The sequence below is a fragment of the Trachinotus anak genome, unplaced genomic scaffold (assembly GCF_046630095.1).
Source record: "Trachinotus anak isolate AG129_WGS33_773 ecotype Australia unplaced genomic scaffold, CSIRO_AGI_Tana_v1 ptg000018l, whole genome shotgun sequence".
NCBI classification, from domain to species: Eukaryota; Metazoa; Chordata; class Actinopteri; order Carangiformes; family Carangidae; genus Trachinotus; species Trachinotus anak.
The window spans coordinates 10615127-10627574 of record NW_027273869.1 but is presented as its reverse complement, the minus strand read 5'-3'; the positions used below and the strand labels follow the sequence as shown (position 1 = coordinate 10627574).

General features: G+C 40.1%; 1 protein-coding gene across 4 annotated transcripts in view; it reads right to left on the bottom strand.

Annotated features, from left to right (window-relative positions):
- Positions 1–12448, bottom strand: part of grm8a (glutamate receptor, metabotropic 8a) — a 294574-nt gene that overhangs the window by 74220 nt on the left and 207906 nt on the right. For 2 of the 4 annotated variants that reach the window (XM_071502891.1, XM_071502890.1), the window contains exons 12-13: positions 6972–7112; positions 6624–6733 (exon numbers count right to left, since the gene is read on the bottom strand). In XM_071502891.1, the coding sequence (XP_071358992.1) occupies positions 6624–6733; positions 6972–7112 (251 nt within the window). Of the gene's footprint in view, positions 1–3965; positions 4782–6623; positions 6734–6971; positions 7113–12448 lie in introns of those variants that run through there. The other 2 variants (XM_071502894.1, XM_071502893.1) reach the window with 2 other exon arrangements.

Below are 12448 nucleotides of genomic sequence, written 5' to 3'. Positions count from 1 at the left end.
GCTTTGATACATGCTGTGTGAACATGTACAGGTTGACCAACAAGTATAACTAAGGGCTGCGGGGACTGGAAAATGGTGAAATCTAATGTGCATTCTGACAGTACCACAACCAAAAATAAAACTTTATTATTTTTTTGGTTTCCGATCGGGAGACGTGGCCTATGTTTAGCCAAAGAAATATTAAAATACATATGAAAACCTGTTTTTCCACAGTATGTATGTTATCTTTTTGCCCACAGAACTGCTGGGGAAAGACTGGAAGATGTTATCATTTAATTTTACAGAGTGTCAATCACCCTTTAAGGAGAACACCATTTCCTGAGAGTACCAGGAGAAGGCGTAATACATTACTCAAATTCTATGGTGGTATTTTCTGTCTAGTTGAGGTGTCAGTGTTGTTCCTAGTAGTGATTCTGAGATGCTTGATAAATACGAGTCAGATCAGGACCCTCTCACTGGCTCTGACATCTGCTCTGGATACCATGGTAACAGCATCCAACAAGCAGATCAGCCCTGTTTCATCAAAGCCTTGATTCTCCATCCACATGGACACACAGTGGTGGACCATCTGTTTTTTTCTTGCAACACAAACAACACGCACACACACACACACACACACACACACACACACACATTTAAATACAGTCATGTCAAGTGGGAAGAATGTGATTTTGCAAAGAGAGCAGTTTTCTTCAGCCGCCCACTGTTTTCTGTTTCATTGGCCACACTGGCAACAGTCTGAGGTTGGTAATTGAATTAGTGGGCTGGAGACAACGTGGATTACTGCCTTTGCTGGGAAGGATGTCCTACACAGCCGACCGTACAGTTTGCAACAGAAAATATACAGATGGAAAATCGTAAGTGAGAAAACTACAGGAATAGTTTGGCTTTTCTCCCTTTAAGTTAAGTTGTTAAGCCTGACTGTCCAGCATTATATTTTGCACAGTGAGGCACTGCTTTCTCTTAACAAGAACAGTCATTAGGTGCTGTTTACCTAACAAGGTCCCACTGGAACAACCTAATCAGGTCACCTTTAGAAAGCCCATAATTCAAAGCTAAGGTCAATGCAAGAAAAGGCCAGACTTCCTGTGTGTTCCCTAATATGGGTTCACCTTGGATCACTTATGAAATTGTGCTTGATTATCTGTTGTATTGTGATTGTTTTATTGTCAATTTGAAATAACATGCTTAGAACAAAAACACATGTTTAGCTCATTTTAAGAAGTTTAATTCTATCTTAAACATCTTTGAAAAACAAAATTCAAATGAACTTAAATTTGAGTGGACACAAAGGTTTCTAGTTGATTGTCTCCTCCAAAAGAAGATCAAAACTAACAAAATGCTTTTGGGAAATTAATGCAACCTATTAGGCAACATTTTCTACTATAAACACATGACTTTCCAAATCTGGCAAATAATTTGTGATTTTATGTGCAAATGCATTATCAATTTAAATATGAAATGATCATGATTTGATTAGAAGTAGTTACTTTATGTATTTTATTTTTATATACACAGGTGGTCTTGTGTGCAATGCAATGACAATAATCAACCTGCTTGTTTCCCGCACAGTGCACACACAGTCTGGGCGCTCTGTTTGCTGTCTTACTCCTGTAATGAGCTGTGCTGCTCAGTTGAGTTTGGACTCGGGGGATTTGCACTCACACCTGAAACACCCTGACCTAAAATCACCGACTGAATTTTTACTTGCATTTAGTCTGAAATTTGCATGAAGAAAGAGAGTGGGAGGTTTACAATAACTACATGATTGAGGGCATCTGCTTCAATCATTTCTTAAAATAAAATTTCATCATAGGATATTTCAAACATAACACCCCTGGAAATATATGTTTATATATATCATATATTGTCAAAGTTGTCACATAAAGCGGCCATTGTATAGTAGCCTTCAAGAATGCTGTAATGACTGACCTTCAGAAAAGTGTCTGTTTAATAAAATAAAATAAAATAAAATTTTTAAAATGGGTTGATGGCTGAACTTCAGTCTTCCACACCTCCTACTTTGTCAATCTGATTCACTGTTAATTAATCACACACACATCCATCCTGCATCACTCACCAAGTGGCAACAGGGTCAAAACATCAACCATCTGGTTCCTCTCAAGAAACACTGGATGACTCTCAGACAGATTTACACGTGTGATGACAAACAAGCGTCAAAGGATGCGGCCCTAGATCCCTCGACAGTCATCCATCTCGTCACTTTGTTAGACAGCTAACCCACCCTTTGTTTACACGAATCAGTCGCAAGACAGAAAACCGGAGATACCAACATCTGCTTCAGATGGGGAAAGTCTGGCCAATTAACTGCAACGATAACAGGAACAAATTCAAGATGTATCAGCAATTTTTATCATCTATTTAAGTCATGCTAGCGATGCGCCTCGATGCTCCATCAATATGGTCTAGACTGAACTATTTGATGGACTGTCATGAAATTTTGTACAGACATTTCTGATCTTCAGAGGATGAATCCTAATGACTTTGGCGATCCTCTGACCTTTCCTCTAGCACCGTATTGAGGTTACCATTGGCTGTTTTTGATTGAAATGTCTCAACAACTACTCGATGGGCTGCCATAAAATTTGAAAGGAAGAACTGTAATAACTTGGATGATCCCCTAACTTTTCATAAAGAGCTTTCTTCAGGTAACTTTTTAAAACATTTCCAGCTGTGTTTAGTGCCAATTAGCTGAATGTTAGCATGCTGACATGAGCATTCAGCCTCAAAGACATGCTAGTAGCACATTTTAGTTAAACAGTGAGGAAAACACAGCTCTGATTAGTTTCCACACTCTCACAGTCCCTATTCATCGTGTTGCATTTATGTGCTTTCATCTTGAAGTCCTCCATGTGGAACAAAAAAAAAGAATCCTTGTAACAAAAGTTGTTCCTGATAATGAAATAGGCACACGTCGTCATGGTCTACACACAAGATCTACCGGCGTTGTTTGCTGGCAACACATCTGTCTGTGAAAGTTAACATTTGGCTTATAAAGAAGTTCCATGGGGCTTTGGGTCATGAGAGTCTTTCCCAAGCAGCTTCCAGTAAATAAATAGGTGGGATTTTAATGTTTTGCTCGAGGACATGTGGGATTTCTCAGTTGAAAAAACACACAATGCTGGCTGCAGATATTGTACCTGTGATTTTATGCATATGGGCAAAAAAAGGCCTTTTCTGCTGGGTTTATATTTTCTGTTTAGTCAACGTGCCAACCTTGTCGTCAAGGGAATGTTTCATGGCATTCTGAGGAGAGTGGAAACGTACCACAAAAAGCATAAGGACACAAATTCACAAGAAAACACACAGAATTTTACACCTTTTCATCTGACATCTGTGTGTGGAGCACGCTCTCCTCCTGTAAATGGCGTGATTTGCCCTTTCACTTTGCCTTAAGCATCATCGATTGTTCCTCTCCAATACGAACAGATTTGCCGAGGCAGTTGACTGTTTCTTTCTTAGCCCTCATGTATTTTTGAAGGTTGGATGCCTGGTGGATTGTTGCAGGTGTACCGAAAGGGGAATTCTGTCCACTTTGCTCTAATTTTTCTATCTATCATTCACTCTCACAATCTCCTACCCAGGATTCCTCCTGGCAGGTTTCTCTTATCAACTTCTTTTCTTTTGGAGAAGAGAGTTGAGGAGAAGAGCAGAGGACGCCTAAGAGCATTTAATAGATTTAAGTTAATAAACAAAAGAAACTGTGCTAATATGTTACCAGAAATAGATGTTTTTTAGTTGCTGTGACCGTGTGATTTGCTACTTCTAAATGTCTTATGCTAGTGTCATATAAAGTGTAACAACATAACTGGAAAAAACACAAAGCTTTCCATTTTCACATAAATATTGCTGAAACTGTAAAACAATAGTTGTTGACTTCTTTAATCTGGAAAAGTGATCACTCCACGAGCTCCTCATTGTTCAAAAGCACGACCACCAATCTACACATTTGCAAAACATTCCTTTATTATAAATAAATCTCCTTTTTGTATAAAAACTGGCATGCTTCAACCATGGCATTTTACAGGTTCACGACCCAAGGCTACAACCCGGTTAGCCAAGACAGCAGGAGGAAACACACTCATCTCATTATGCAAGGGCGATCCATCAGACAACGGTGAGACAAGAATGAAAAAATCGTCACAACCACAAAAATACTTACAAGTAGAGAATAACAACAAACAAGTTTGAGTCTCATAGATTTTCTCTTACATTTCTCTTTTTAAATATCTTTTAAAATGTAATCTGTTAAATCTCTTTCCCGGCCCCACCTTTGCCCTTTTAGATATAATGTCTACATGGTTTCCGAGAGTTTTTTTCTTTATATTTTCCTTTTTATGATTTTTTATTTTTTCATTTTTGTAGATTTTAATAGTTACTCTGTCCACCACAGTGTCCTATGGTATGTCACTTTTTTTTTTTTTTTATGTTGTCTCTTTTTTTAAAACAGGTAAGTTCATGGTAGGACCAATGAGCTGTGAGCAGCGGGAAAGCAGGCACACTGACTGGCTGTTTATGTGGTCCCAACTCTCTGTGGTTTGATGCGGAACAATACAAAATGTCTCATGCTTGGATTCCATTGGGCGCTCGGTCTGTCTGCCAGTTCTCCAGCCAATAGGCTTTGAATGACGGCCTCTTCTTTTGCTTGGCCCTGCCCCAAGACACGCCCCCTCTCCTGTCCAATCCCCTTCTCCATCTTCTGTGGTCCCTTCAGATGGCATGATTGTTGTAGCTGACATATGTCGTCTTAGTTGATGAAGCTGCGTGAAAATAAAAATATGGTGGAAGGTGGAGGGAGGAGTGGGGGCGTGGAGAAAACGTGTAAATGGAGGAAGTATTGTTGGAGGAGGGTGATGAGATGAAAAGAAGAAGTGATAGTTTGAGAATGAGTAATGAGGAACGGAGTGACAATGATCAAAGTGGATGAGATGGAAGAGATACAATGAAAGAGAAGAGACAGATTGGAGGAATGAAGGGAGGAAAGAGGGAAAGAAACAGAGGGGAAAGCAGTTGAGAGCAGATTTTGCTACACATGGTCACGTAACAGTGTCACAACCACAGTCCACCTGAGTTGTTGGAGCTTTTTGTCAAACCCATTATGTCTTGTGTCCCCTCAGGCATTCCATGGTAAATGTCAATGTTTTTGCAGCAACCGCAGGACTCTAACTGAGCTATTGTTATACTCTGATGCTTTCACACAACCCTTTCATTAATATTTCTTTTTTCAGTCTTTCATGTCTGTTTCGCCATCACACTGCTGGAGTAATGGAAAAAGGTCCATGATGAAAAAATATATATAAATATCAAAGAAATGAGTATTAGTGCATGCAATTCTTTTCCATTTATTTCGGACTTGAAAAATGTTTTTATTGATATTTTCTGAAGAGCACTCTTAAGCAAAATGTCAGGCACTAAAAAACTGCCAACTCTTAACCTTGCGTTCTAGCCATCACCATTGTATGAATAAATTGTTGCCTGAATCATATGAAACTTACTAAATTGCAAAGTTTTTGCAAAGTGAAGAATGTAAAGAGGTGACTAAGCAGCCTAACTATTGGCTAAATGAATGAACTGTGACCTGCTGCCTTCACTGAAAGTGCTGACACAAACGCATTGCTCACAGGTCTGAAACTTATTGCACACCTGCATACAGTATCCACGGACCGCGCAGAAACACGTGTGAATCACGTGGCTTAGACTAGAAATATGCTCATTTGATCAAACACATACTGTGCACACGCGGCCAATGAGAGAAATCGACACATGCACACCAAAGACTAGCATGCATATGCACGTACACACATGTACACACATGCGAGCACTCACAAAGGCGCACATGCTCATGCAGACGCACTATGCTGTCATTTCATCCGCAGGCTGCTGACACAGGAGAACCAGCTCAACACAAAATAGAGCTTTGAAGTGGGTGTAACAGAGCTTCGCTGTCGGAGCTCAGAGAAAACACACCATGCTATCTAAGAACTGTCACTTGTTCAGCTGTTTTTGCCATGCAAAAAAAAAAAAAAACTAACTAACAAAAAAAAAAAAAAAGTCAGGCAGGAAATTCATTTTCACATTTAAATGAAACTTTTACTAAATTAAAGCAAAACAAAACTTTTATGTGAAATCTGTATCGAAGCATAAATGTGCACAGTGGAAATATTTGTTTGTTTGCATGATTCTATGACAACTGATGTGACGAGCAATTAAAATGAAAATATAAATGTATCACCCTCTGGCTGCGAGGATGAGACTAAATAACCTCATATAGACAGCTGTTTGCCTGCATCATAATCAAACCCATACATCTCCTATGTATGCGTGCTATCTGAGAATCTTGGACACTTTCTCATATGGTATTATTATTAAACCTTACTTCAATGTTTCTAATTCATCGCTGGTCTGCTGTGAACCTCTTGACCTATCCCCATGTATTTAATCTATGTGTACACGTATATCTGTAATGAATGAAAGCTGTGTGATGCAGTTAAAAGGTCTGCAAGCTAGTTGGTAGACCTTTGAGTACAGATTACTTAGCTATATGATTGCTGAGCTTATTAGTTTATTATATGTATAATTATAAAACTCTGGTGTTCTCTTACTCACTGTTGGTCTCCATGCTCTCACATAGCTCAGTCTTCACTTCTCCGTTGGGCCGGTCTCCTCCCTTCTGGGTCAGCTTTCCCGACATGGTGGCAGCTGTCACGATTGCCTGCATATATAATTGTATATTCATAATAAATGTTAGAATTGTGTAGGTCTACTCATTTTCAGGCTTCCCTCTTAGTTTCACTTAATTCCACAAAGTGTGAACCGTCATTTCATCAGCATAAGTCATATTTAGCATCAGTCAAAAGATTTCAAATCAATCCAATTAAGATGGAAATTATTATGGAAATTTAACACCTGAGACTGAAGCATTTCACTGTGAATGCTCAAGTGCTCCTCACCTTGAAGCTGCGTTTCCGTTTGGGTACGTTCTGCTCGGGGTGGAAGAGGATGATGTAGACCTTGGGCATGTAGAGCATCCCCAGAGACACCGAGGCAGACAGGCTGAGGGAGATAGTCAGGGTGGTGGTTTGGATATACATCTACAACAAGAGAAAGAGACATATGCACAGAGGGAGAGAGAAAGAGGGAGAGAGAGAGAGTCATTTATCACATTTCAAGTTGTCAGAGATGGTCTGTGTAATCGTCCAACTACAGAATATGTCTGATGAGGGAAAGAGGAGGAGGACAGATGGGAAGAGGGGAAGGGAGGAAGTAAAGGATGGTCTAACAAGAGCAGAATTAGCAGAAAATGTGTGTAATGACAGCTACACTGACACATAGACAGGTAGATCAAATGGTATATGAAATGATGGCACCAATGAAGGTGCTTAATTGCCCATGTGCTGGAGAGTTCATCTCTTTGTCTAAGAATGTGAAATTATTCGTAGCGTTTTCTTGGCAGGCGGAAATACCATATGGATGTGGTTTATTGCATCAGGTAAGTTAAGAGTGAATTACACTAAATTGACTTTCAGACATGTGTCTGAAAGTTTGAGTATCTGTTAGCTGAGGCTTGGCCTACATGAGACTCTGTACAGGATCAGAAAAACTTTCTTTTTCAGAGATTGAGCTGTTGGAGAATGATAGTGTTCCCCCAAATCTTAATGTAGTTCTGCACTGCACTCTCACACAGACAGATAGGCAGACAGGTGCTGTCCTGTATAGTGGACTAGGTGGAAGGCATTACAGGCAGGAAGAGACTCAATATTGATATGCACACCCCACTAAATTAGACAATTTTAGACCACATTGCCTCAGCCAAGTAAGTTAGAGGACAGTTATAATGAAACGAGAAGACAGTCAGGCAGACACACACACACACACACACACACACACACACACACACACAGATACACACTGCAGTGGACTGTGAACTATAGTCCTCAGGTCCTTAGTGAGTTTCAGAGAGTAGTTTGGAGGAGGACAGATGTAATGACAGGCTTCACCCACAGCCCTGACAGAGCTGACAAACTCTCGAGTCATGGGGCTTATCTGGTGGGCACTGTCTATGGCATGTGAAGAGAGAGAGAGAGAGACTGAGGAAGGAGGGGTAATTTGGAGGGGTAAAAACGGAGGGAAAAAACCAGGAAGGCAAAGTAATAGGGAGGTGAGGAGAGAGAAGGAAAGGAGAGATGAAACATGAAAGAAAAATCGAGGTTATGGGATGGAGCAAGTGAGGAGAGGAGAAGAGGAAAATGACTCGTGGAGACACTGATCAAGTGAGGAAGAGAGCAAGAGAACAGACAGTGGCCAGCTCTGCGTTGTCAAGAAGTGCACAACCACACTGACTGAGGCAGCGTTGATAACTACAGCCTGACAAGAGGCAGAAAGTAGAACAGAGAGAAACTAAAGCTGCACCGTTAACTCTGCAGTGGCTGTACACCTCAGACAGCCCATCCCTGAAAGCCACACCAGTGCTGCAGTTTCACTGGCTAATGCCTGATCTGCCACCGCTGACTTCATTTACATTTATGAACAGGAACAGCTGCTATATAGTCCAGTGGTACATTTGTGACAAACAGTACAGATAACTGAGAGGTATAGAAGCTCTGCTTCCCATGAGTATTATTCAACAATAACAGCTAACTCTCCTTATATTAAACTTCTTATTAGGAAGCTACTCAACAGTGACATTAATTGTTTACTGAAATAAACATACATGTATGAAATACCAGCTGGATATATGATACTATGGAAACATCAGGCACTATATTATAATACCAGAGCCAAGACATTCAGTAGGGTAAAAGGACGAGCAGAGTCTTGCACAGGATACGCTCAATTTTCATTTTTTAATTTGGTAATTTAGTTCAGAATTCACTGTGGGCTTTAAATGTTGTGTATATGCCTAGAGAAGAGGTTTCATTTTGAGAGGATATTATGGCATTTGTGAAATATTGGAATTTGGAAATGGATATTTCAAAACAAATAAATAGGATATGACTTCAGAATTCTCAATAAATAGTAACAGCCCTGAGCTGCCTTATTATGACTGTATTTAACCAGACAAAAAATTAATAGTTTTGTGTTCCTCAAATGAGGAAAGTAATACTTGAGAAGTAGTCTGCAGTAATAATAAGTCCTTTAGTAAAAGCTCAATAAAGCCTGACCTGACTCCTGAGCTCAGTGGCAAATAGGATTGAGTATTTAACAAGGATATAATACTTCTAATGGACTTACACTTTAAATGATGGATGAAAATACCTGAATTGCCCCTCGTGATAGTGTGATGATGAGGTGCTAGTTGAAACCCACAAATAAACATTTGTATTTCTGCACTTGTGAGGACCGTTACTGACTTAAATGCATCCCCCTAATATCTAAACTACATATCTAGCCCCAATATGATTAACCTAAAGTCCTAAGTCCTAAACACTAAACCCAACCCTCAAAAAGGTTTTTGAAGGATACCAAAATGTTGTAAAAATATCCTTAAAGTCTCAAAGTCTCAAACTCAAATTGGTTCTCACAAATCCTATAGGGGAAGAATAAAACACACCTGCCTGAAGGTGTAAGTTGATAACACTGACAGTAGCCAAAGGCGAAGGGGAGTGCACAGCCAATATCCGAAGGCAAATGGGCACACATGCATTTCTGTATGTTGGTGTGCCGCATTTGCATGCACATATTCAGGCAGGCCTGAATTCACATAAAAGGAATGTAATAATAGCTTAACACAGAGAATTACACGCACGGCCATTACTCATTTTATGGATGATGTCTGGCAGCATCACAGCGTATTGCATCAGGGGTAAAGAGCTCCGCCTGCAGCAGCCCTACAGGCTCTGACAGCAGTTTACACGCCACTCCCATCTGCTGATTTCCACGAGATAACACACATACGTGCACACACGAGAAAAAACACAAAAACACTGACCCAACCGTCACAGATGTGCGAGACAGATCATCAGTTAAGGGGGAAAAAGATCACGAGAGGAAAATGCGAAGGAGGGAATTTTTGGATTCATTTTTACTCGGCCGCATTGTTTCTTCTTTTATATTTTCTGCCAACAAACTGCACTCAATTGAAATGTTATGATACAGGGATCAGCGAGTGGCTGTATCAGAGAGGAACAGATGGAGGCACAAAAACATGTTTTTAGTAGAAGAGAGGGGAATGAATCTGAGATAGAGCAAACAATGAAAGTGTGTCAATGAAGAAAAGAGTGAAAATGGAATAACCCAGACTACAGAAGAGAGGGGAAGAAAGATTCCCTGAAGCAGTGAACTTGCTCTTATCAAAACTGCAGCAAGTCTGCTGATAGCTGCTTCCATTACATCCAGCCTTTGGTCCAAAGTTGTGGCTTCCAGCTGTTATTTACACACACACATACACACACACATATATACACAGAAGACTGTCCTCATCCACCTTGCTGTCCACAGCTGATAATAGCTAAAAGTGTGTGCATCAGACGAGCACTCTATTATCCCAAAAGTCACACTCAGAAAGTAGGCGATCAGCTACGGATGGCTGAATACAATGCCTTCCCTCAAGGTTTTAAAACATCTACAGACGCGGACTCTCTGGTCCGTGATAGAAGAGATTCAGAGAGACAAACAGAAGGGTAGGCTGATGGCTGATGTGCTTTTAACACCTGGGGAGAAAACAGGAAGAAGGGGGGGGGGAGAAAGCAAAGAGGAGAAAAACATACTCTAGATTCTGTGGACAAATACCTGGCTTTGTGTCACTCTTACTTTTAGTCCTATGGTTGAAGGAAATGGTGGTTTAGCTAAATAGCTGGTTAGCATCGGTGAGTAACACTGCAGAACTTAAATGAGCAGTTCTGTGCTGATAACACAGGAGTGTTTTTATTGTCTTTTCCAGGGGACTCATTTTATTCTGTGTTCATGAGAAAACTGCTCATCGAAGGATTTTCATCGACTGAACTGTTTGTTATTTTTCAATTAAGTGGATGGGTCCACTGTTGTTCCACCCACACTTTTTTACAGGGCTGATTACCATCATTTATAACCACTGATAGCCCAACATTGTAGTTAGCTTCATTATTTTCCCCCAGCAACCTTATATCATGTTGAACATATTTGTAAAAAATAACATTCCCTAGATCATTTTTTCAACACACTGTATCACGATGAGACGTTGTTGCTGCTCTCTCTCATACCCAGTAGGCCATAACCAGCTGAATCTTCTCTGTCAAATAGTGTTTGTGAAAGAGCTCGCTTTTAATCTAGATCAAGATTGAGCCGCAGCGCAAATAGCATAGTTGAAGCCACTGTGATGATCCCACACCACTCAGACAGAGGGCGGATGTTTTGGTCGGTTGCCAGGGCGACGGCAGCACGTGGCGGACGAAGGCGAGCATAGCCAGGTTCGTGTTTGGACAGGAGAGGAGGAGAGAAAGTCAGCCTGCTGAGCTGGTTTGCTGGCCAGATGTGTCGTCATCATCTGTTGTAAATCTTTGACTGTTGGATTCCTCATGACCTCTGACCTTCAGAGTGTCAAAACCAGCCACAGATTTGGGTTTTGACCATTGTCTCGGTGACCATTGTCTCGGTGCTATATCAAAACTTCTACTATTAGATGCTGTCTATTAAATCTTGACATTTAATACATAGAGAGTGTAGCTATTCTAGATGCGATTCATCGATATTATTGGGTTGAGGGGACAGCAGCAGCAATAGCTACGACATACAACTCATTGGGGCAGTTAAAGGTTAACTCCAGGATTTTATTTTCCCATGTTTTTCCCATGGACAGAAATATCTGCAGTCAATATAGCCGATATATCTGGCAACTATTTAATTAACAGCTACAGCAATGTAAAGACTGGGGCATTTGTTTGCATCACAGTACATCCACTCAAATTGTTGTTTTAAGTGTCTGACAATGTTGTGGATAGGATTTTCTGTCAAAGAATAATATTTTATCTATTTGTTTAACCAGGAACAGCTGTTTCATTACTCTGTTCAAAGCCACTAGACTCCACTGACTAAAGCAGTAATTTCACCCATTTTCTGTGAAGTTATTTTTTTTTTTGCATATAAATGTCTATAAATTAATAGAGGAACCACAGAAAAAAGACACAAATGCTCACCGCAGAACCTGCTGGAGCGTCATCATATTTTTCTTCTAGTTTTCTTCAGTATCAAAGTACTTCAGTGATATTATTTGTCCTTCCATGAATGCATTGCAAACAGAAACTGTATGCAAATTCAGCATGTTTTTGATGGTGCCAATTTGCCAAAGTGTAAACAAATATAGGCTAAATATAATGATAATGATCTTGTACATCCCCCAAAGCATTATGGGAACTAGTTACTAAGTTCCAAACCTCAGCATTATTAGCTATCAAATAGAAGTAAGACAAAAAGAAATTAATTAGTATCAACTTTTTTATGTTTCACTTTGGTT